The sequence below is a fragment of the Mauremys reevesii genome, linkage group 20, assembly GCF_016161935.1.
Source record: "Mauremys reevesii isolate NIE-2019 linkage group 20, ASM1616193v1, whole genome shotgun sequence".
Taxonomy (NCBI): Eukaryota; Metazoa; Chordata; order Testudines; family Geoemydidae; genus Mauremys; species Mauremys reevesii.
The window spans coordinates 14,725,383-14,749,981 of record NC_052642.1 but is presented as its reverse complement, the minus strand read 5'-3'; the positions used below and the strand labels follow the sequence as shown (position 1 = coordinate 14,749,981).

General features: G+C 45.0%; 1 protein-coding gene across 6 annotated transcripts in view; it reads left to right on the top strand.

The window, feature by feature from the left end:
* RAP1GAP2 (RAP1 GTPase activating protein 2) overlaps nucleotides 1-24,599 on the top strand; it is a 294,972-nt gene that overhangs the window by 183,740 nt on the left and 86,633 nt on the right. For 5 of the 6 annotated variants that reach the window (XM_039508034.1, XM_039508032.1, XM_039508033.1 and 2 more), the window contains one exon: nucleotides 14,801-14,885. In XM_039508034.1, coding sequence (XP_039363968.1) covers nucleotides 14,801-14,885 — 85 coding nt within the window. Of the gene's footprint in view, nucleotides 1-13,803; nucleotides 13,949-14,800; nucleotides 14,886-24,599 lie in introns of all 6 variants that reach the window. The other variant, XM_039508036.1, reaches the window with a different exon arrangement.

The window sequence follows — 24,599 nt, the reverse complement described above, 5'->3', positions numbered from 1 at the left end:
GCGTTGCCAGTCTGGACTTCATTATTCCTAAGCCACCCCTATAGATCGGTGTCTAGTCCTCGCCTTGAATGACGGCAATGCCACAACGCCTGGAGTCGCTTGCTCCATTGCCTGAGATGTTATAACACCTCCAGGGACAGATTTATGGGCCTGAATTTGGTCCAGAAGTTTTTCTCTAATATCCAACCTATATTTCCCCTGCTGTAGCTTAAATCCATTGTGGTTTGTTCTGTTCTCATTAACTAATGAGAACTATTGATCCATGTCCTCTCAATACCCTCCTTTTATCTATTTGTAGACAGTTACAATGTGTCCCCTAAGTTCTTCTTTATCTAAACAACCAACCGTGCTCATTTCATTCAAACTTTCCTCCTAGGGCTTACTTGCCAAACCTTTAGTCGCTGTTGCTGTTCTCCTTTGAGCTCCCTTCAGTTTGTCTGGGTATTTTACCCATGCTGGCCCAGATTCTCTGCTGTACTAAACCCAGAATTCAACACAGCAGAGGGGAGAGAGTTACCAGGCTAAGCCTGCTGTGGCTCTTAGATTCTATGCTTGGGCCCCCCAGCCCAAGCTCCTGAATAAGTTAATGCAGCCTAGCCTACGGGACCTTCCGTCACACTGCAATGGATCTGCACTGATTCACGCCATCTGAGCAGCCAGCCAGGAATAGCTCCAAAGTTGGAAGGTGTTTAGGCCTATCATTAATCCTAGTTAGCTTTTTTCTTTTCTTTTGGTGACAGCTGCACAGCGTTGACCGAGCAAAACGTCCTACATTCCAATTGATGTCGTGCGTCTGTCTGTCTGTCTGCTATGATAGAATGCATTAATTTCTGAATGCTGCGTCTGATACGCTGCAGAGCTTCAGGGAACGTTTCACAGCCCCCGATGTGGCAGAGGGGGGAACGCGGAGGCACACAGAGCCCCTGCCCTGGTGGGGAAAGGGGCATGCAGAGACTGGGTAGGCTGGGAGAAGGGGTGCAAACAGAGCCCCAGGCATGTGGTGGGGTGGCGATGGTGGTGGTGGGGGGCTCACAGAGCCCCTGGCATGAGGGATGAGTGGGAAGGGGTTTCAGGAAGTCCCTGAAATAGAGGGGAAAGGGAGGTTGGGCCCACAGGAAAGTTGTGGGGGGAAATGGAGGCATGGAAGGAGCCCCTGGTACGTGAACTGAGGTTGGACTCCACAGGCTACTACATGTGCAACCCCCACGTTCATTTATAGGTAATGATTTCTCCACTGTAACCCCCTTCATAGCGTATTAACTTGTCCAGCATGATTTGAGGGTATAGATGATTAAGAGGGCGGCATGGCAGTAGCCTGCTGGGGCTGAAAAATTCTAGATAGGAGCAGATCCCATTAATGGTAAGGAAGAAATACAGTAATAAGATAAAGGGGGTAAATAAAATACCAAGAATGGTGTTTTGTTAAACAATGGGTTCAGAATGCTGTAAGTATTTTTGCTTTGTTCCAATTGACCTCCTTCTAGTCATTAATATTGTAATTAAGGTCAGTGCATTAATGCACCATATTACTCACAAACGGCAGCCCTTCTACCACATCTACTAGTGTCAAGTCACAAGGGAACACTACAGTCTCAGTCAGCATTCATGGATGTAAAGCAGTCTCATGCAGTTTTCATTTGCTTTATTTTGACGTCAGCCCTGCAGTGACAGGGAGAGGTGCCAATTCCAAGAGCTCTTTCATCTGGAAGCAGTCAGATTGCAAAGTTACGAAGGTCAGTCTTGCTAACTTAAAAAGTGTAAAAATGCCGTTAAAGCATACGGGCTAAACTGATTGTGAAGAGAAAACAACAATCAGTGGTGTGATATACAGGTGAAGCTAGTGTAGAACATTTGTGTTGTCACAATAAATAGAATCACAGGTGATCTTAAACAGGAGGCATTTATGAAAGAAAAAACTGCAGCTACAGACATAAACACACAGGAATCCACATTGATTGAGTTCCAGCTTAGTCTCCGTTGTTGACCGAGGACCACATGCCATCAGGATCTCTATGAAGCACAAAGGGACACCCAGGGTTGGATTTTCAAAAGTCACTCAGCTGTGGCCTAACTTTGCTTTCATGTAAGTCAATGGGAGCAAAGTTAAGCCACTGCTGAGCACTTTTGAAAATCCCACCCTAATGGCTGAACGATATAATGGAAGCAAACATACCATTGTATTTATAGTGCCTTTCAGCCTCCTAGATGATCCTGGAGCTACATACAAACAGAAATCAACCATCACAGAAATGCAACTGCTTCTGGAAATAAATTATGACTGCTGTTTAACGGCACACAGCAGCACTGCGCAGGCGAAAAGACAGGAAGTGGAGAATGCTGCATCCAACTGAGATTGCAGGAGGAATTTTCTGAATGATCATAACGGACCCTGCTGCCCTAAAATCTGCTGAATCTAGGGTCATGAAATGTAATAACTTCAGCTGCAATTTGCCAGGTTGTTGATTTTAACATCCTCACTTGTTCCAATGACGCCTTGTCATCGTTAATGGCCACAGGTCGTCAGGACTTGCGTTTGACATGTCATCTTAAAGAAGTAGTGTTGGCCGAAAGGAAAGGAAAAGTCCTAGTGGCTTTGTGGTACCAAGTACCAGGAAAAGATGAGGAGGGAATAGTAAAGCTGCTTGTTCATTTTACCTAAATTGCGGCTCAAACGGCAGAATTAGAATGATTCAAACATCCTGAAGTTGCTGGTTACCATCGTTTTTTGTGGAGCGGTTAATGTCTAGGAGCTCCAGTTATGAGCCAGGACTCCATTACACTAGGTGCTGTACAAACGCAGAGCAGAAAGATGGTAGCACAGGAACATGCTCGTGTCTGCAGTTTTGGGTCAGATCATTATAAACCGTCTTGCGTACTTGCCAAATTAGAATCTGGGTTTGGATTTTGAACCTTGGCCCCATTGCCAAAAATAGAATATTAAGAGCACGCAAGATGAACTGCCCTTGGAACTGTTTAGAAGGATATTAAACAGCAGATCTTAGAACCACCGCCACTAGGAAATCAGTAATGCCACTAACGGAAGGAATCCTTTAGAATATAACATGGGGTGGGAAGGTATTATTCAATTAAAAGAACAGAGAGAGTCTCAGAGGCCAGACACCAGCCCAAGCCGAAATGTCTACGTGCTTATTTTTAGCACTGTAGTGAGGGCCTGAATCTGTAGAACTGGGCTTTGAAACTTGCTGCTCCAGTTTTTGTTGGTTTGTTTGTTTGCAGTGTAGACATACCCACTGCGGTTTGACTTTAGTCTGGAATAATCAAGACCCATCGTATGAAAGCTCAGCTGCATCTTACTATACAGTCTCAAGGATTCTCTTTCAGGCTTCTCTCTTCTGGTGCCTGATCCAAAGCACACTGAAGTCAGTGGGCATCTTTCTCTTGACTGCAGCAGGCTATAGTTATCCAGTGGTGGGCCCAGGAGTTTGCATGTGCCCATTTTACCTCTAAAAATATACATCTCATCCCTCCCAATGAGATCTTTGGCTTAGTGAGCTAGCCGGCTGCCTCAACATTTTTCTCCTAAAAAATTCCCTTCTAATCCTGCTTAATTCCTTCCTCTTATTCTGTGCTATTGGGAAAAGGTCAGGGAGAGACAATGGTTTATCTCTGGCACTGCATCCATTTAGCTCCTCTATTATTTCTCGATTCCCCACGTCTTGTCCTAATCATGAAAGCTCAAGAGAATCTGGATTAACATGTCCACCATCCTCCTACTGCCAGAGGGACCCTTCCTTGGCAATTGCTCAATACTCACCCCCATACCTCCAGGGCCTCTGCTGCTTTCTCCTGAATAAAGAATTTCTTGAGCAGTAGTATTTCCCAGAAAGCAAGTGTAGCCATTGGCCTCCTTGCATACAGGGAACCGTACATTCTTCTTTGATCTTCACTTGCTTTTACTTCCCTTGACTTTCAGTAGTGTTCGTTCTCCAGAGCTGTCCATCTGGCCCCATTCAGGAATAGAGCTGAGCGGAATATTTCAGACAAAATTCTTTTTTCATTGAAAAATGCAGATTCAGGTCAATCGAAACGTTTTGCCACTTTGTGTTCCATTCGTCAAATTGTTCAGTCGAAAAAGAAATGAAAATTCCGAAAAAGTCAAAACAGTTTGTGTTGACATTTGCGAAGTGAAATGTTTTGCCTTTGATGCAAAAAGGTGTGTTGTTTTTGAAATTTGATTTCAGTTGTATTACTTTTTTTGTTAACTTTTTTGATATGCTGAATTGTTTTGGGTCGACTCGAAACATTTTTTTTTTTAAAGACTTCTTTGGTTCAAAAATCAGTTATTTGCAGAGCTCTGTTCATGAACTATCCTGTGTATCCGCAGGGAACACAATGTGTAATCCTGCAATGTTCCAGCTTCATGCTCTGGGGTTTTGGCAGTCTCCTAGGATACTACAAAGAGTAAATTATGGGGAAACTCCAGAACACCACTAAAATCCTTCGGGTCAGGTTCTGGTATCGTTACTCATGTTGGATAGTATCTTACTCCTTGAGTAACTTCCATTGGCTTCAGTGGAACTAAGTAAGGCAGTGTCTCCCAAACTTGGGACACCGCTTGTGTAGGGAAAGCCCCTATCGGGCCGGGCCGGATTGTTTACCTGCTGCGTCCGCAGGTCTGGCCGATCGCGGCTCCCACAGGCTCCAGGCCAATGGGAGCTGCTGGAAGTGGTGCGGGCCGAGGGATGTGCTGGCTGCCGCTTCCAGCAGCTCCCATTGGCCTGGAGCAGCGAACCGCAGCCAGTGGGAGCCACGATCAGCCGAACCTGTGAACGGGTCAGGTAAACAAACTGGCCCGGCCCGCCAGGGGCTTTCCCTACACAAGCAGCATCTCAAGTTTGGGAAACGCTGAACTAAGGCATAAGATATTACCCAAGGTGAGTAAGTTTATCAGAATCCCACTGCACCAGAGCAGTGTACTGAGTCAAACGTTCATTCAGTAATCAGTATCACTACTAGCCATCTAAATGTCTTCCTTTGCAGAAGCACAGGTAGCAGGTGTAGATTGAAGCTGTTCTGTGAAGCTGGAGCCCCGTTGACTCCAGTGGGGGTCTGTGCACATGCAAGGATCTGCCCAATTGGAGTAGCTGGCAGGATCAGAGCCTTGGATGCAGACAAATGGCAGGTGTTTGTAAAGGCTGGGCTGGGCTGGGGAACCCTGAGCAGTTTGGCTTTCCCAGTCCACTCCACATTGTTCATGGTAGTTGAGACAGTGCATCAGTCTATGTGAAAGAGAACAGCAAGGTCAGTGTTAAAGCAGTTCCTGTATTTATTCCTCTCCATTTTCCTGCAGAAGTGGCTTCGGTCTTGTTTAATTTCACCTGAACCAGTGGAGCAGGAGACAAAATATTTGCCTAGCCATATGGTTGTGATATATACTGATTATGAAAGCTGTGAATTAGTCAATGAGCACAACAGATGCAGCATAGCGAACTGCATAACGTACGTACGTGCGGCCCAAAGGTCAAAGACGAACATGGAAATAGCAAGAGAGGAAGGCTGGGCTTGTCGTTGAGGCAGAGGGTTGAGATTATGGAAATGTGGGTTTAATTCCTGGCTCTGCTACAAACTTTCATTTGACCCTGAGCAAGTCACTCAATCTCTCGTGTATTGGTTCCCACTCCATAAAATGAGGATAAAAGTACCTACTCTCTCCCAACCTTTGTCTGTCTTGTCTGTTTAGGCTGTACACACTTCAGGGTAGGTACGGTCTCCTGTTATGTTGTATGCACAGCACCTGTCCCAACGGAGCCCTGATTTGAATGAGGCCTCTAGTGCTATGGGAATACAAATAAAAATAATAAAAAATAACACACAAATCAGAGGTATCTGTGATCACTGGTGGTCTGTGTTACCAAGAACTTTGAATTCATACACCAAGACTCATTTGGAAGCTTCAGTAATACTCTGAAGTGGCTTATTTGTTGGTTGTTGACATGTTCTGAAAAGGATCTTTCCAGGACTTGACATCATCTTTAAATATCGTGACACTGCTTAGTCCCCTGAAAATCCATGAGGTACCGGTATGTTTATTGGATAACTGGCTCAGTGGACAAAAACCTGAATAACTGTAAATGACAGAGTAATGCAGGTATATTAATTTTAAATTCTTTTCATTGATTTTCTTCCACATTCCATATACAGAAACATCTGCTACGGCATACAGCTCTACTGCTGGTTCCATCCTAGGTAGCAAATTGAGCCCAGATCTTGAATCCCTTACTCTCTTTCACTTCAGTGGGAGTCTTGCCTGAGTAAGGACTTCAGTATGCAGTCCCAAATCAACAGGAGCCAAATCGACCTGAGTGAGCTCTGCGTGAGGCTCAGGTTTGGAATTAGGCCTTAGTAGCTGGGTTTCCGGACTTTGCATGAGCAAGTCATCATTTCCTAGGCTTGAGATATCTTTTTTTTCTACAGTACTGAAAAGCCTGCCTTATGTACAGAGACAGTTTGCCATCTGGAGTGAGAAATGGCTAGAACAAGGAGAACCTGTTTTACATTTGTGTTTTGTACCGCTACAAGCAACTACTAAAGGAATGCAGTGAAAATCTGATGAAGAGACAGCAGGCCAGAACCTCACAGAAGTCCATCACTATAGCTCTGTTGACTTCAGTGTACACTGCGTGGCATTTCAGTGACTTTGGGGGAGCTGTGTTGATTTACAGCCGCACAAGAGCTGGCTTAGAGAGCCATGGGGGTCCATCTCCTTATGATTGTTTTGAAGTTAAGCTTTCTCGCCATCATCTTAGCAAAATGATTTAGGCCTCAGAGCATTAGAGATTGGGATAAATCCTTTAAGTTATGTCAGTTTCACTCAACACTGGGACAAAGGCAAAAAAGTGCAGCTCACACCATGATGCGTGTTCTCCTGGGCCTTATAAAGAAAAATAAAGTGTTAATAGAAATAGAGCCAACAATGCCAGGTTAGTTCTACTGGAAGAAAAGAGAAAAGTCCTCATCCATTATGACCAAATTTAGGGGCGTTACAGTCACTGGATTTGGTGTTTCCCTGTTATTTTGACACACAAGTGATTACTGTGAAGGAAGCTCTATTCTTGCTCTGGCTTGTAATAGATCATGTCCACAGTACATTGTAATGCATAGTCTGGTATTCTGCTAGTGCATATTTCTTGCCTAATACAAGTTTAGAATCTACTAAGCAGTATCTGGCTTGGAAACTATGTTGCATTAGATTGGCTTATTCACAGCAGTTCCTTTAAGATAGAAAAGTTGCAGATATCGGGGTGAAATCCGGGTCCTGCTGAAATCGATGGGATTTTTGCCAGCAATTGTAATGGGACTTCCCTATAGGTCTGGATTCTGTCTGTCACTTACCTGCATTGACAGTGTATGCAGGAAGGTGTAAGGAGCCGGAGCACCATAAAGTGACCACATAACAGCCAAACAGCATTCTGATCCCTGGACCAAATTCTCTGCTGCGGTGAACAAGCACAGCTCCATTGTCTTGAATGGAATTTTGCCTGTTTATACCAATAAAAACTTTGGCCACCCATGGTCAGGCTGCAACAACACTGCAGTTGGGAGGTAGAATTTCCAGCTCAGTGAAATATATCTGTGCTGTCTTTGGTAGTGCTAAGTCACTAAAAATAGCAGAGCGGCTTGGGTTAGCCACAATAACATGCTGCTATTTTTAGTAAGCTAGCCCGATCAAAGCTAGCTCAGGTACATCTGCATATACCTCTGGCATAACCTGTTACCCCAGGCCTGAGATGGACCATGGACTGCTGTTTAGCTGGGACTATCAGCCACTGTGTTCCTGCATTTAGGTAGGTTTTCCAGGATTTGCAACAATTTGCACTCCATAGCAGAGGGCAGGAACACGAGGCCTTTTATATATTTTGGATCCAAAAGGCTGCAGGAACTTTTAATACTTTGTATCTTTTCTGGGGGTGGGGGGAGGGGGAGAAAAAAATAACGGACATGATTTTTTTTCCCCTCTGCTTCTTGGTACTGATTCAATTTTCACCATTAGGAAGTGTTATCTGCACAGACACCACACTACATCTCCAGGCCTGACAATTCCTAACTGGTGTCAATAAGATGCGAGGCAAGTCACCACGGGAGTCGCTTGCTGTTACAAGACCAAAAGTGTTAGTTTGCTTGGGTTGTCACGGCTGGCACTTTTGTGGGTGGAATTTGGGCACTGCTATAAAAATTCTGGGCCAGATTCTCAGCTGGTGTAAATCTATATTGCTCCCTTGAAGCCAATGGAGTTGTGCTGATTTACATCAGCTGAGGATGAGGCCCTTGTTCCAGATTTTTCTGACGTGCCTGCTAATTTTGGGTGCCACAGTTGTTTGGTGGCAAAGTTGAGGCAGTCGGGGCTTGTTTTTCTGAGGGGACGAACTCTCACAGCTCCAATGGGAGTCAGTGGGCAGGGCCACCCAGAGGATTCAGGGGGTCTGGGGCAAAGCGGGGCAGCGGCGCTTGTACTCCCTGGGCGGCGCTCCGAGTCGTCGTCGTTGTCGGGTCCTTCACTCGCTCCGCGTCTTCGGCAGCACTGAAGGGCCCCCTGCCGCCGAAATGCCGCCAAAGGCCCGGACCGCCGCCTCTAGCCAGGAAAGGGATTCTTGGCCAGGGCCCGGGGCAAATTGCCCCGCTTGCGCCCGCCCCGCACCCCCCCCATGGGCGGCCCTGTCAGTGGGACTGGTCTATCCGTAAATGCTGTTCATAGGGTTGCAGGTTCCAGTCCCCATTCTCCCTCCTCCCACCTAGGGTTGCCAGCCCTCCAGGATTGTCCTGGTGCTCCAGGATTTAAGGATTAATCTTGAATTAAAGATTATGTCATGTGATGAAACCTCCAGGAATAAATCCTACCAAAATTGGCAACCCTACTCCCACCTATACTGTTACTCCACCCGCTGCTCTAAGCTAACTGCTGAAGAACATAGGAATTGCCATGCTAGATAAGACTAGCCCACTATCGTGTACTTCACCATGGCTAAGCACCTGATGCTCTGGAGGAAGGTGAAAAAAACCACCATAGTGAATAACTTTCAGATAAACTGCCAGTAGGGCAAGATTAATTTTCTTATCCTAGGTAGTTACAGGTTGGTTTATGCTCTGAAGCATGAACGTTTATAGTCCTTATACGTTTTTCTCTCTTACCTAGAATAATGGTGGATGTTCTAATTATTCATATAACTGTCTAATCCTTTTCTTGAATCCTAGTAAGCCAGTGTCTCTCAAACTGGGGTCGCTGCTTTTGTAGGGAAAGCCCCTGTCGGGCTGGGCCAGTTTGTTTACTTGCCTCGTCTGCAGGTCTGGCCGATCGTGGCTCCCACTGGCCGCGGTTCGCTGCTCCGGGCCAATGGGGGCTACTGGAAGCAGCGCGGGCTGAGGGACATACTGGCCGCCGCTTCCAGCAGCTCCCATTGGTCTGCAGTGGCGAACTGCGGCCAGTGGGAGCCGCGATCGGCTGGACCTGTGGATGGGGCAGGTAAACAAACTGGCCCGGCCCGCCAGGGGCTTTCCCTACACAAGCGGCGACCCCAGTTTGAGAAACACTGCACTAAGCTCTTGGTCTCAGTGATATCTAGTGGCAGTGAGTTCCATGGGTTAATTATGTGTTGAAAGTGTTATTTATACCAGTTTTTAAATGTGTTGCCTTTCACTTTCATTGACTGACCCCTATGAAAAATGGGGCATAGGCTCATTCAATCCACCTTCTTAATCAGGGCCTGATGTAAAGCCCATCAAGTCAATGGAAGTTTTTCCTTTGATTCCAATGGGCTTCCCATCCACCCCTACTTTGTATAATATACCACAGGTTGGCCACTTCACACCCATTGTTGATGCTTCTTATAAATTAGTTTCAAGAGCTAGACCAGCTGGTATCTTCCCTCCCATCCCTTAAAGAGCCACTTCTTCAACATGTGCAGTCTTCTGAACCAGGGAATGAGATTCAGCGCCTCATTTCGTGGGACTGCAGAACTGCTTCTCTTTATCCTTTCCATACATAACATCCCATTCTAAAAACAGAGCGTGGTGTTATTGTGGGCCTCGTCCTAAGCCCATTGACGTCAATAGGCGTCTTTCCAGTGACTCACATGGGTTTTGGATCAAGCCCTGTTTTCTTTTATTAGGAGAAAGGTTTAGATAATCTCCAAAAATCTTTTAACAGAATGGGGTGTGTTTGTGTATACGGCTATACAAAAAGTCCCCTTACAGATGTCTATATCTAGATATAGCTGAATTGTGGCTTTTTCTGATCTGAGGGCTCCCTGAAGGGCACCAGTCCTGTTATAGAAACCTTTCAAAGTTTTGGAAATTAACGTAACTGAATGTTCATATCCCAGGAGAACCTGTTACCCAGATTTCCCCCGAATCTCTCATTAGATGCATCTGTCACGGTGCATCAGTCAGTTGCATATTATTGCGCTTTGCCATCTTATGGCAGGTTACCATAGAAACTAAGGGCTTGTTATTGCAAAATAAACAGTTGGACATTTTGGCCCAGTTACTGTGGGACTAACCTGGCAGGGATGAAAGTAAATGGAATTAAATCTCAGTTTTTCTGGCCCCCTGGAGTTGCATCTGGCCCTATCACTGTATATGACAATATAATTGTCTAACTAGAAAGTTGTTTGTTTTTTTTTTAAAAAGAGAGAGACAGAATACTTTTACAAAGTAATCTACCATAGATTTCTCAATGTGCATCTTAAAAACATAGAATGTCTGTCATGGTTTTGTTTTCCTGGGGAAGAGTTTCTTAATACACCTGCTTCCTCCCTACAAATATTATTTGAAGTGTTGTATCTTATATCTGTATAGACTCACTATTGCAGTATCGGGGTGCCTCACTTTCTTTAATGGATGTAGCCTCACAACACCCCTATGAGGTCAGGAAGTGCTATTATTTCAGTTACACAGATGGGGAACGGAGGCACAGAGACATTAAGGGTACATCCGCACTGCAAAAAGACTTCTGTGGCAGCGAGTCTCAGAGCCCAGCTCAACCAGTTTTGGCTTGTGGCGTTCCGCCCCGGGGCTAAAAATCACAGTGTAGGCATTCCAGCTTGGGTTCTGAAACCTGGCGAGGGGGGTGATCTGCACTGATATCTGCGAGCCCACCAGTTGACCCGGGCCCTGAGACTCACTGCTGCAGGGTTTTTTTGCCGTGTAGGCGTAGCCAAAGTGACTTGCTCAATGTCACACAGGGATCTACAGTGGAGCAAGGAATTGAATCCAGGTCTCTCAAGTCTTTAGGCTAGCACCTTATCCACTGGACCATCCTTCCTTTCAATGGCTGATGGTATTAAATATCCATGTAGCTGAGGGTCAGAGCTGTGTGAATACAGCGGGGGATAAAGACTAGCAAATGTTACTTCAAATAAAACCCACAAGTTTGTTTCAAGAGTGGTTATTATTAAGTATTTTTATTAGAGTAACCCCCAGAGGCTCCAGCCACTATTGGAACCCCCTTGTGTCAGGTGCTGTACAAACACATAGAGAGACAATCCTTCTTCCTAAAAGCTGGCAGTTTAAACAGGCAAGATTGACCCGAGTTCAGGGTGGGGGAGAGGAAAGAAGTGCTAGTGAGCCCATTCTATAGAACGGCAAACTGAGCTGCACTGAGGTGAAGTGATTTCTCAAGATCGCCTGGGAAGTCTGTTGGCAAAGGTGAGCACTGAACTCAGATCTGGGTCCCAGTGCCTTAACTACAAAACTGTTCTTTAAGGATCGTTTTCCTTTCAGTATTCACGAGCCCTTTTATTTGCTCTCTGAAAATATAAGTACAAGGGAATTTTTATTCAAAACTGTTCTTCAAGGGAGGAGTCCTGCTTTGTGGTAATAAGTGGGTCTTGAGTGATGCATAGGCTAGGGCAGGTTCTTTGCACAGCGGTGAATTTAACCCACAGGAAAGACTTGTGAGCAACTGTTTTCACGTGACTTTTCACACTGTAAGTGTTCCCTGGCCAGTTTTCTATTGATTTTGGAGCCATTTGGCTGGGCACCAAAACCAGTCTCATGTGACTACACTGCAGTCGGAAGGGTGACTGCGACAGGTGTAAACGTATGCTAGCTCCAATAACAATACACATGAAGCTGCGGCAGCACAGGCTAGTTGCTGGAGTGTGTACCCAGGGTCCCAGGCGAGCTTGTACAGTCCATGAAGCTGTGGCTTCACTGCTATTGTTGTTCAAGCCAGCTACGTTAAATAGAGATCAGCTCTCTCTCTGATCGCAGGCTACCAATAACAGTACAAACTGCAAATATCCGAAGCAGTGAATAACCCGTAAGAACCACCCATAGGCTGAAATATGTTTCCATAAAACCTTTCTATCTATGTACCTCTATGCCCCCTTCCTTCCCACCGGCAAACATTCATAAGCACATTCTCACAACCGCACTGTGAGATAGAGAAGAATTATTATCCCCACTTACAGCTGGGGCATCAAGGCCTGCATTGGATGCCTCACATAATATAGAACATTTGAGGCAGAGCCAGGAATTGAACCCAGGTGTCCTGGATCCTTGAGTTTTAGTCACAGGACCACCTTTCCTGTCGTACCCCTTTGCCTGATAACTCTGAATGATGAGGATGTTGTTAAAAATAAAAAGCTACTTGTGGATAACTGGTGCGGGGGAGGGGGGGCAGGAGGAAGGTGGGGATCTGAATTAGTTGTATAGATTCTGTTCCCTGAGAACAGCAAAGGTTAGAGCTGAATGAAACTGGAATTTCTGTCCTGTGGGAAATTCCAAGTTTTCTAAATTTTGCTTCATTCCATTTTGGAACGAACTGTCAAACTTTGGAATTTTCCATGAAAGGGGATATTCTGATTTGGAAACACCAAAACACTTCTCCAATCATTTGGAAACCTCCACTCAGTCAAAAATGTCATTGAAATGGACACGTGCCTGCTACACATTTCAGATCCAAGGGAACAGTGTATTTCCACAGAAAACTGTTCCATTGAAAATGTTTCAGCCAGCGTTAACAGAGATGCAGGAGTGGGTTAAAGACTCTGACAAGACTTCCCTTACAGAATTGTGTCATCGTAATTTCTCTTATTGATGAATTGGCAGACACAATTTCTCTCTCTTCTCAAGGTGGTGGTTGTTGCTATCACTCTATGTAACTTGCAAACTCTATTCCAGGGGTAGTCAATAATTTTTTGTCAAGGTACAAATTTCTTGGTCAAGGTATAGTCAAGGTCCAACCTGCAGAGAAACATTTTTCACACCACAATAATGATAAAAAATAAAAAAATTCTGGGTCCGTTCAAAAGCGTCTGGTGGTCCGGATTTGGCTGTTGACTACCTCTGCCCTGGTCCATTAACTGCCCTTGAGCTAATTTATTTAGAGTGCTCTTTCACTCATTTCATTTACTATTCATTGCTGTAGCACTGGTCATGATGAACTCATTCAAGACTGTGTGGGCAAAAATACTAGAACTTAGCCAAGAAGCTGCTGGGCTTAGTTCTCTGCTCTCTTATGCCAGTTTTACACTGGTGCCAAATTAGAGAAAGGAGTGGAAAATCAGGCCCACAGTACAGATCTGGATCCACGTTAGACTATGGGGGAGAATTTCAAAGGCACAAATGGCAGGTAGGTTTCTATTGGCCATCAGTGGGCATTAGGTGCCTCGCTGGTATTTGTGCCTTAAGAAAATCTCCCCTTGTGCTAAAATAATCAAATGTGGGTCCCTCAAGCTAGACATCTAAATAAAAGTGGTTTGATTGTCCATTCCCATTAATGTATCATGGCTAACCCACATTGTGGGTGCTCAACACCTTTAAAATCACTCCTCTTTTATATAGGTAAATAGATACGGATTTAGGTACTCCCATTTGAAAATAGCAACCCGCATCTATTGCACACTGGGAGTTTCCAGTGAAAACCTCTGAAACGGAGGGAGTGAAAATGACACGTCCAGGTGCATGGAGACCCGGTCTTCAGGTGCAGGTAAAGATCGCTAAGTGCCTTATTTAAAGCAGAATAGGCACTGTCTGAACCGAGGAGCCTCACTGGAGAGCTTGCACCAGGTGCTACCCCCAAGGAAAAAAGACATATTGCAACTCATGTTATTCACTGACCACCTACAGTGATCAACAATGTGTTACTACATCCTGTGCTACAGTTATTTCCATTTCCACTGTGGATAAATGTTGACGTTTTAATAACGATCACTCCCTGAATGTGGCTTTCTTTCTATGCTAAACACACTGGACCACACTGATACATGACACTGATCTGTGCTAAAAGTATTTGGTGGAGCTACTCCGGATTTACTCCAGTGCGGCTAAAATCAAAATCTGTTCCACTGTGCATAATGTTCACGTTGTCGAGAGAGAGATGAACAAACACCGCTCAGTCAATAGATAACGCCAGATGGAGAAGATGGAGAAAAAAAATTGTCGCAATGGTGTTGTCATAGAAACATAAGTCTGTTTATCTAACTCTTGGTCATCCCAGCAGTGTAAATCACCTGAAATGAAATTTACCTGCAGCACACACTAGTTACGGGCTCTATTTTGATACCCTTTCGTTGGATTCCCAAAGAAAGAGCAGCCCACTTTATGGTACAGTGAGGCATTTATAATTGACTTGGGTCAGAATCTTTCCAAGCGACAAGATTTTTTATAAAATGTTTTTGTCACAGGTTAGATATTTCTGTTTAAAAACAAACCTTAACTTAAAAGTTTACAGGATTGAAAAAAATCAGAGGGCCTAATTTTCTCCTCTCTGGACTGTACTTCTTTCTTCGAAGGCTGGGTAATTAGGAAAAGTGTTGAGATGGATCCTCTTCTTTTACAGGAAACAGGAGCTGTTAAACAACACAGATGTGACCATTCCAGACCGACCTTTATCCCCTCCACTCACTGCCCCAGCAACCATGAAGGTAGGTTACATACATGGTATGCTACGGATTGCGTTCTTTATGTTTTATTCTTGTTCTGCTTTGCAAAGTGCATGCTGCATCCTGTAGTGTGGGTGCAATATCTCTTAGCGGACTGGTGAAAGGAATTGTATGGTACATACACAGCCTGGCTTGAAGTGATTGTTTTGAAACTGAAGCTAGTTAATACCAGTGTTTAAAAGTAGCAGCTGCGTGTCTCAGGCGTTCCTGAGTGGATTCTGGAGTGGAGCCGGAAGATTGTTCTGCTGCCATCAGCTAGGGTGGAGTGTGGCTGCAAAAGTCTATGGGCTACATTGTCCTACACCTCAGGCATTCATTGACACCACTGTGAAGCAGCTGTCAAATGATACTAAATCAGAAGGGTGGTAGCACTCTGGGCCCACTCTGCCTGAGTGACTGCACGTGCTGCAGGGTAAAGAAGCACCTGACCCTTTGTCTGTCTTAAAAATTGTTCCTGTGTTGTTATAACCTGGGGGTCTGCTGCCAAAGCGGCGATTTTTATTTATGATCTGTGTGCCCGGTGCTGTACATAGAAGATGCAGCCCATGCCCTAAGGAGCTTATTTTCTAAGGGCTAGATTTTAGTCCTCAAAAGGAGCAAGGGCAAAAGTAGACTATACCCCATTCTCCTTTATAGGGGCTGGGGAATGCAGGCCAGGCTCCTTCTCATAACCCCTGCGGATGTTGCCAAAAAGGAATGGGGAGGGGTGGAAAGAGAGTGAGTGCCTGTCCGGACACCCTCCAACCACCACCATCCAGCGCCAGTTAGTGGAAATGGAAACAAGTTGTGTCCCTGTGCATGAGCAGGGGGCGCTGTCATGCCGCTGAGGAATTCTTGCCCCGTCAGTTCCAGCTGCATTCAAGGCTTGGCGGAGTTGCCCTTGGAAGGCTTTGCCGCAGAGGAAGGATTTGAATGCCGAGCGAGCGGTTGCATCTGGAGCAAGGAGACGGACTGTCATGCCGCATCCTTCGGGGAGGGCTGGGTGGCCTTTTTGCTTAAATGTGGCATTGTTCCTCCCTGCCTGAGTTATGCACAGTATGCAAGAGTGCGTTATGCTCTGTGATGCATTATTGCCTTGTGTCACCCGGGATGAAATTCAGCCAGAACACTTAGTCCAGACCATCCTACATCATCTTCTCTCTACTCAGTCTTTCTGCCTCCTTCGCAAACTCTTGGATGGCATTCCAGCTCAGCGCTGAGCCAGAGTGTGTTAGCAAGGGAGCTGTGAGCCCTGGAGCTCAGCAGAATTCCCTAGGAGGCTGAGGCAGAAGGTGGAGGCTGGAGGAGGGGGCTAGCTGAGGGGAGTTACCATCTTTTGTGCATTGGAGAGGCCAGGATCAGGGAGATTTGGTAATTGGTGGAGATGGGAGGGGAAGGCACTGCTCATCACAAGGCATCCCAGCCAAGCATTGAGAATGTGTTTAATTGTAGAAGACATGGAGGAAACAAGGGGAGAAATGAAGGAAGGGGAATGCAGGGGAGTGATTGGCGGGGGATTTGGTGAAAGATAAAGAGTGGGGAGATGTATGGGGTGAGAGAGAGTGGGGGAAGGTGAGGCGAAAAGGCAATTGTGAGACATGGGTGGCAAGGGACAATTAGGAAATATCCAACTATTGTCTTTTTCCTACCTTTGGGGGAGGGAGGGTACATTTCAGCAGAGGCCTTCCCCAGACACCCACCAAAATCCTCACTCATTGAACCCCAAACATCCATCAAGAGGAACGTTGCAGGATTCCAGAGGCCCACCCTGACCCAACGCCCATTGAATTCAGTCAGCAACGTGTATGTCTGTTTGCACATGAACACACTCCTAGCTCACAGGGATGTCCCAAGGAATAATTTGCTAATGCTTTGAAAGGGTCAAGCGCTATGTAAGAGCTAAGCATTATTATTTTATGAAATGCAAAGCCCTTGAAAATGGAGGCTTATGCACTTTGGTTTTAAATTGTTAAAATGGTCCAGTTCTGTGTTTAAAAACCCTCCAACGCTATTGCATTTTGAAGTTTCGCTCTCTCTAAAAAAGGCATTTCCTTTTGTATTCCCCCACCCCCCCAAATAAAAACAACAACAACAAAACCCCCGATGACAATGGGCCAAATCTTTGTTGTTTGTAAACGTTTGTCAAACTAAGAAGCAGCAAAGAATCCTGTGGCACCTTATAGACTAACAGACGTTTTGCATTGAGCTTCTTTTTTGCAAAGCAGTGTGCATCTCCAAATTCCAAAGCTCCAGAGTTTTGCATGGTTTTTTTTTTTAATGTGAAAAGAGCCATTTCCTGGAAATTCTAGGTTGTAAGATGACCTGAAATGAAAGGATGATAATATTTGACAATTTCCCCTTCCCCACAGCCCCTCAAATAAACAAAAAAAGAAATTATTCATTGCTTTTGCATAGCACAGCTGGGTTCAGCTGCTTTGTTTTGATATATTCATAACAGGAATGAGCCCTGATGTATAAATAAAGAGAAGACCTGCCTTCTCATAGGATCCCATTTGTCCCAGAAGGATCTGTGGAGTAACTCTCAGCCCTTGCAGGCTAATTCTCGTGAGAGGGTTTAACATGATTTTCAATGAGAACTCCTGCCAGGCAAGCTTTAAATGGTGTTCTTTACGTTGCAGTGATCAATGTAATATTTTCAGGGCCATGCACAGTTTTGTATTAGCTGTTTTGCACTGTTTCAAGAACAATGTGTTCTTTTTTTTTGGTAACGTGGTGTTAATTAAGGTTCAGGCAATACCACTTGTAGCCTGAGTTTGGCAGAAGAAAGAGACACAGATGGCCAGATTCCCATCTCACTGCTGCTTTACAGCAGTGTAATTCCATTGGATCTGGCTCATAGTATATTCTTCTCAATCACGTCGCTTCTTCAGACCCATTTTGCCTGCCCCTAAGAAAACATTTTGTGCATCCATATTATTTAGATGTATGCATCTATATATCTGTGCAACTCTCTATATTTCGAGGATTCTGTGCTGTCCATTGGAGCAGGATCCTATAGCCCTGCAGGGAATTCTGACATTGATTTCAATAGGGTTAAAATAATAATCAGACCTAGCTCTTAGATAGCACTTTTCATCCATAGGTGTCAAAGTGCTTTAGAAAGGATGGAGGCGTTCCCCATTTTACAAATTGGGAAACTGAGGTGAAGTGACTTGCCCAAGGTAACCCAGCAAGGCAGTGGCAGAGCCAGGAATTGACCCCAGGTTTCCTGAGTAGCAGTCTAGTGTTCTGTCCACTAGGCAACACTGCCTCCTGTGAGTTAGGTGTGTGCCCTCACTGTGTATTGATGTCATCTCCCCACCCCCATCCTCCTGCGACATTCCCACCTCTACTTATTTTATTGTCCCTTTGTTCCATCTTGTCTCAGACTAGATTGCAAGCAGGGGCCCACTTGGGTGCGGTAAAAGAATAACTAATTATCAATAAGGAGAGAATTGAGAGTCTCAGTAGCCACAGGGAAATGAATCCTGGAGGTATTGGGACATTTTTGCCATGCAATTCCGCCCCCGCCCAGATTTCTCCCTGCTCTCATCACATTAAGGCAGGGATCATGTGATCGACTTAAGATTGTTTTAAGGCAAGCTTGCTATGTCTATCATGAGGGCAGAGAGGTGCTAACTAGGTCAGCTGCATGTAGTTCAAGGGAACAGCTGTTCGTGGGTGGCTTTTTCCCCATCCCCAGGCTTTCTTGCCTGTAGAACCGGCACTTCCGTTGAAGTTGAGCCATTCTGCTTGCCTGGAAGACGTTAACGAGAAGAAAACTAATTACACAACCTGTTCAGAGCGCTGAATGCAAGATGAATGCATTTTAATGTACTAAGGAGGGATTGCTTGCCAGCTGTCCTCAATGCTGAGTGTTGGGAAGGTGTGCCTGTTGATTCTTTGGAGTTGGTTTTAGAAAGTGAGTGTCTGTCACTACTTCCCTGGTGTTGCCAAGTGGTTAGGGCAGAGGATTGGGTGTCAGGCTTTCTGGTGAGTGTTTTTCACTCTGCCAGTGACTTATCATTTGACCTTAAGCAAATGGCAGGCTAGGAGGCGGCATTTGTGGCACATCCCTGAGCCAAGGGCAGTGCAGAGCTGCCCTAAACCAGGAGGGGCACTGGGAAAATTATCATTCAGGCCCAAGGCAGGGGATGCATTTGGCAAGTTCTTCTGATCTCTTACAGTCTGAACCCCACAAGTGCCATATCTGTGTAACTCCACTGCAGTCATTGAAGCAATTATCTCCAGGTGAGAAGGGTGCCTCCATTTACTTGACTGTGAAATGGGTGTAATAGCACCTCCCCAGGGTTTTGAGAATGAATCAATAGAAAAGTGGTTGGAGATCATAAGATGAGAAGAAAGATGTTCCAGTGTTTAGGGTACTAAGCTAGGGCTGGGGAGACCTGAATCAAGTCCCCGCTCTGCCACAGACTGCCTATGCGACCTTTTGCAAGTCACTTAAACTCTCTGTCTCTCAGTTCCTGCGCTGCCCTGCCTTGCGGGGGTGTGACAGGGATTACTACATTAAAGACTGTGGTATGCTCGGACACTATGTAATGGGAGTCATATAAGTACATAGATAATACGTACATAGAAAGTACCACTAACATTCTCTATGGAAGATTGTGGTACTAGGGACGTAGAAATTACCATATTGGATGATTATTTATGTATTTACTAATTGTATTGCATTAGCGCTTAGGAGCTCCAGTCATGGACCAAATGGATCACAATTTGTGCTAGGTGCTGTACAAACACAAAACAAAATATGATCCCTGCTCCAAAGATCTTACAATCTAAAGATCAGACCCAGGGTTCATTTAGCCCAATATCCTGCCACAGGCAGTGGCCATCGCCAGATACTTTAGAGGAAGCTGTAAGAACCCCACAGTAGATAGATGTGGGATAATCTGGCTTCTCTTTAGTTTTTCCAGAGGCCACTGAGGTAAGAGACAGAACCATCTTCTTGTTCTGTCGCCTTTGGCAGCCCGGCTCATTAAAATGATGTTCACATCCATAGCATCCCTAGCACCGGGCTGCGTTGTAAACATGCCATTTTTTAAAAAATCAGTTGATATCTGTTTTTATAAAACCGAGGAAGCGGAGGGAAGCCATTCATCAATAATTATGACCTGGATGTGTCATCGAGCTGTTAATGAGTAACCAGCATTTAGTTTGGGAGAACGGAGTGTTTGCACAGATTTAGGTTCCCAGGCTCCAGCTGGCCAAGGAAGGTCGAACAAAATGGCAGAGAGGCTCTTTTGTTCCTTTTGAGTGAGAGCAGGGTCGGGGAGGGGAAGAGGCATCCCGGTGTTCCAAACAATATGGAAAGACACTAGCTTGGTGGAGTGACGGGGGAGAGGATTAGGCGCGTGGCGGGAGCTCACTGGTGCAGTTCTTTTCACAACCAGGCACAACAGTTTCTTAAGTGGCAAGCGCTGAGCCCTGCCAGTCACTTTAACACAAGATGGTTGGGGCCTGATCTAAAGTGTCCCATGGAGAGGGTCGTGCGAGAGGGGAGGAAGGAGCCGTACAGGAAACCTTCCCCTAACCATGCAAGGCCCAGCAGCATTTGGGAGCACTAGGAAGCTGATGACACCTCCAAAATGCTCCATTTGTTATGGATGGCGCAGCATGTCCTTGTACATGTACAGTGGTGGGCACTGAAGAGTCTGGGGGAGATTATTCCTGCTCAAGGCCTAACCTCCTTGGAGCTCTTCCTGGCGGCAGGATGGCTCTGCATGATCCCTGTGCAGGGCTGTAACATAAATACTACAATCTAGCCCCCATTATTTCGTTTCCATTAGTTGAAACAATAAGCATAGATATAAATGCTGTTGAACTGGGCCCTATATGGCTGGGGCTGGCTCAGCACCCGCAACCAGGGCCAGAGGTTTAAAAAAGCTTGGTTCCCATTCAGGCACCTAAAGAAGTGGCCAGATTTTCAATAAAGAAGTGTCCTTTGAGTGCTGAAAATCTGTCCCTTATTCAGATGCCTACACGGGAGCTGAGCTCTTTAGAAATCCATCCCCAATTCTGGGTGCTGAGCCCTTTTGAGAATCTGCCACACATCCAGGAGAAGACAGCATGGTCTAATGGTCTGAATATACTGAAAGCAAGGCACCCCTGAGTTTTAACGTTGGCTCTGATGCAGGCTCCTTCTGTAGCTGTGGGCAAGTCAATTCACCCTTTTGCTTCCCTGTCTGTAAAAAGGAGGAGGATGGTAACACTGACCTAACGTGAAGGTGTTGTGGAAATTACTTAGTCTGGAGATGAAACATACTATAAAAAGTGATGCTCTGTATAGAATAGCTACAGCATGGAAAACACAATCATGTGACCCATCCCTCCTATTGTTATGGTAACTTGTCCTCATCCAGGCCAGATACATGGAGTGAAATTCACCCCTGAGCAGAAAGTTAGAATCTTGCACCAGTAAGTCCTACATTAGCCTCATTTTAAGGACTTGGTGGTGTCTAAACTTTGTATTTCTTCCTTTGTAGAGGGGAAGACTTCACCCTTTGAAAATAAGAAAAGGCCATTTAAAAACCTCTCCCGGGATATTTATTTTTTTGTGGCAAAATAACATATTCACATGCCAGTTTGCCAAACTGTTGTTTAACTAAAGTGATTCAGCTGAAAGAGGTCAACCAGGCATGAAGATCAAAACAACATGCTGAGCTGCTACCAGGACAATGAAGATAGATGGTTTCTTTGCTCTGCAGAGAGCGGAGCTAACTTCTGGAGAGTGACCTCTGTTGGTTAAATTTATAACCAATTGTAAACAAATCTATTTGTTTATGTTCCTTGAGCATGAAGCAAAGTAAGTATTTTTTATATTGACACCCAGCAGTTTGAAAAATGCAGAGGAGAGCTAAGAATTAAAGCAGCTGAAGGAGAAAGTGAAGGTTGGTAGTTAGTTAAAGGAGCGAGAGAATTCAGTCTTGCTCCTGTTTGGCTTCATGCTACTCCTGATCAGAGAGTGTTTAACACAGTGGTTCTCAACCTTTCCAGACTGCTGTACCCCTTTCAGGAGTCTGATTTGTCTTACTTACCCCAAGTTTCACCTCACTTAAAAACTACTTGCTTACAGAATCAGATATAGAAATCCCAAAGTGTCACCGCATACTCTTACTGAAAAAATGCCGACTTTCTTCTTTTTACCATATAATTATAAAATAAATTGATTGGAATATAAATATGGTATTTACATGTCAGTGTATAGTATATAAAAGCGTATAAACACGTCATTGTCTGTATGAAATTTTAGTTTGTACTGACTTTGGCAGCGCTTTTTATGTAGCCTGTTGTAAAACTAGGCAAATATCTAGATGAGTTGATGTACCCCAGGGAACGCGTACCCCTGGTTGAGAACCGATGGTTTAACATGTGAGATTATGTGTGGGGGTTTAGCATCATTTCCCCGCCCCCGCACCTGTTCCTCAAAGCAAAGTGCAGAGGCATCACTCTTAGAATACAGTTTCACGTCAAACCAGGGTCCTAGAGAAGTTTTTAGATCTCACGTGGCTTGAGTAATTGACAAAAGTGACCCTCTGCTGGCTGCTCAGAGCTCTGTCAGCTTGTGGCCTCAGTCTAGATCCCAGCAGACAAGTGTGTATATCCCCAAAAGCACCATCCCTGGGACAATCTACACTGCAGAAAACCCCCTTCCCCTGGCAGCAAGTCTCAGAGCCTGGGACACTGATTCAGGCTCATGCTACAAGGCTAAAAATAGCAGTGTAAAGTTCCTGCTTAGGCTGGAGTACAGGCCCTGAAACCCAGCGAAAGGGAGGGTCTCATCTCAAAGACCAGGCTTCAGGCCCAGCAGGAACCTCTACACTACTAGTTTTAGCCCCACAGCACAAGTGCCGCAAGCCCGAGTCAGTGACTTGGGCTTTGAGACTTGCTGTGTGTTTTGGATTTGCAGTGTAGATGTACCCAAAGTCACCCTTTCTTTCGCAAGCTCAGTATCACCCACTGGGAGTGTGTGGCACAGATCCTTTTCTGTGCCTGATCCACAGAGGTTATACAGCTCCAGAGCCTTGGTACTTAAGTTGACGCCGTAGCAGCTTGAGCTTTTACTCTGGAGGTCCCTGGTTCAACCCCAGGTGCGTTATCTGTGATAGCATCAGCCGAGAGAGCAAGCCGTAACTTTGCAATGAGACTACAGGCACTCCCCCCCGAACAGGGGATAGGCAATTTGCTGGGGTGACATGGGGGAAGTTCCTGAGGGGGGGCTCTGCCCACTCCCTGTTCTGCAGGTGAAGAGAAGCCTTCAGTCTCTAGGTGCTACCTTTCACAAGCACGACCGTTCATTTGGACAGGAGTAAATATATCTGCAGAATTGTCATGCAGGCGCCTAATTGGCTGCTCAATGGGTGACTGATTCAAGAGCAAAAATACAATCAAGTAGCTGAAGACAAGAAGAACACGCACAGAAGAATCTTGATGGATACTCAAGGTTTCTGAAAGCTGTCCTTAGTTCTCCTTTTCCATCAATGTTTCCTTTACAAGGGGCAGGGAACTGAATTCTTGCTGTTTGGGGGCAATAATCTAATTTTCCAGAAGTTTTGCTGCAAAAGGACTAAAATAATTTGTCATTGGTAAATAGGGTGACCAGACAGCAAGTGTGAAAAATCGGGATGGGGTGGGGGGTAATAGGTGCCTAAATAAGACAAATCCCCAAATATCGGGACTGTCTCTATAAAATTGGGACATCTGGTCACCCTATTGGTAAAGTTCCATTGGAAAGCTTGAGTTAAAACCAAGCAAAATATGGCAGCGCTAATGTTATTATTTAGTAAGTATATTATGCTAGTGCCTGGATGGGATCAGGGCTGCATTGTGCCAGACACTATACAAATAAAGGCTCCAGCGCTGGAATGAGCTTTCTAGAGTCACAGGGTTCGCCAGTGTGAACCTCCCTGCAGGTTCAAGGTATGGGCACTGAGCCAGAATTAACTGTGAAATGTTACAACAGCTGGTGGGCAGAAAAGTATCCACATCTCCCCCGCCACGCCACCCTCCAAATAATCACTTTTTGATGTAATACATTTTCAGTGGGAAATACCTACTTTTGATCAATATTTTCAGGTTTTTGTCAAAACAAAACAAACATTTTCTTTGGCTTCCAACAAGCATGTTTTAAATTGTCTAAAACAATTTTAAAAAGTGTTGAAAACTCAAAAACTTCAGTACAGATTTTCATTGAAAACTTAATTTTCTTCTAAAATATTCCCAGAAAATGAAATAATGTGTCTGACCAGCTCTGGCACTGAACTGAGTTATTCAGAGTTTTGGATAAGGATGGTCTGTTTTTCAGAGTCTGCAGCTTTCTCAGTTCCACCCTATGCTTTATAGTGCTGAAATTGACAGTTTCTGACCCAATTTAACCACCAGTGCAGCCAGTGGAGAGAGCCCATTGCCTTCAGTGACAGTTGAACTGGGCCCTTAATAATATATGGCATAGTAAAAGGGATGCTGTACATTAAATCCAATATTACTGGTCATTAGAGCAGGGAATAATCCACTGCATAAAAGTATGTTTAATTTGGCCTCTTTTCTTTCTTGACACATATCCAGAAACAGATCATGATTTTGTTACATTTATTTGTGGGTCAACCTCATTTGATTGACATTTTTTACTCTCTGGCGTCATAGCATATGTTTGAAATTTGCAAAGTGTTGCTTCCCTGTGATTGGTTAGATAAATCA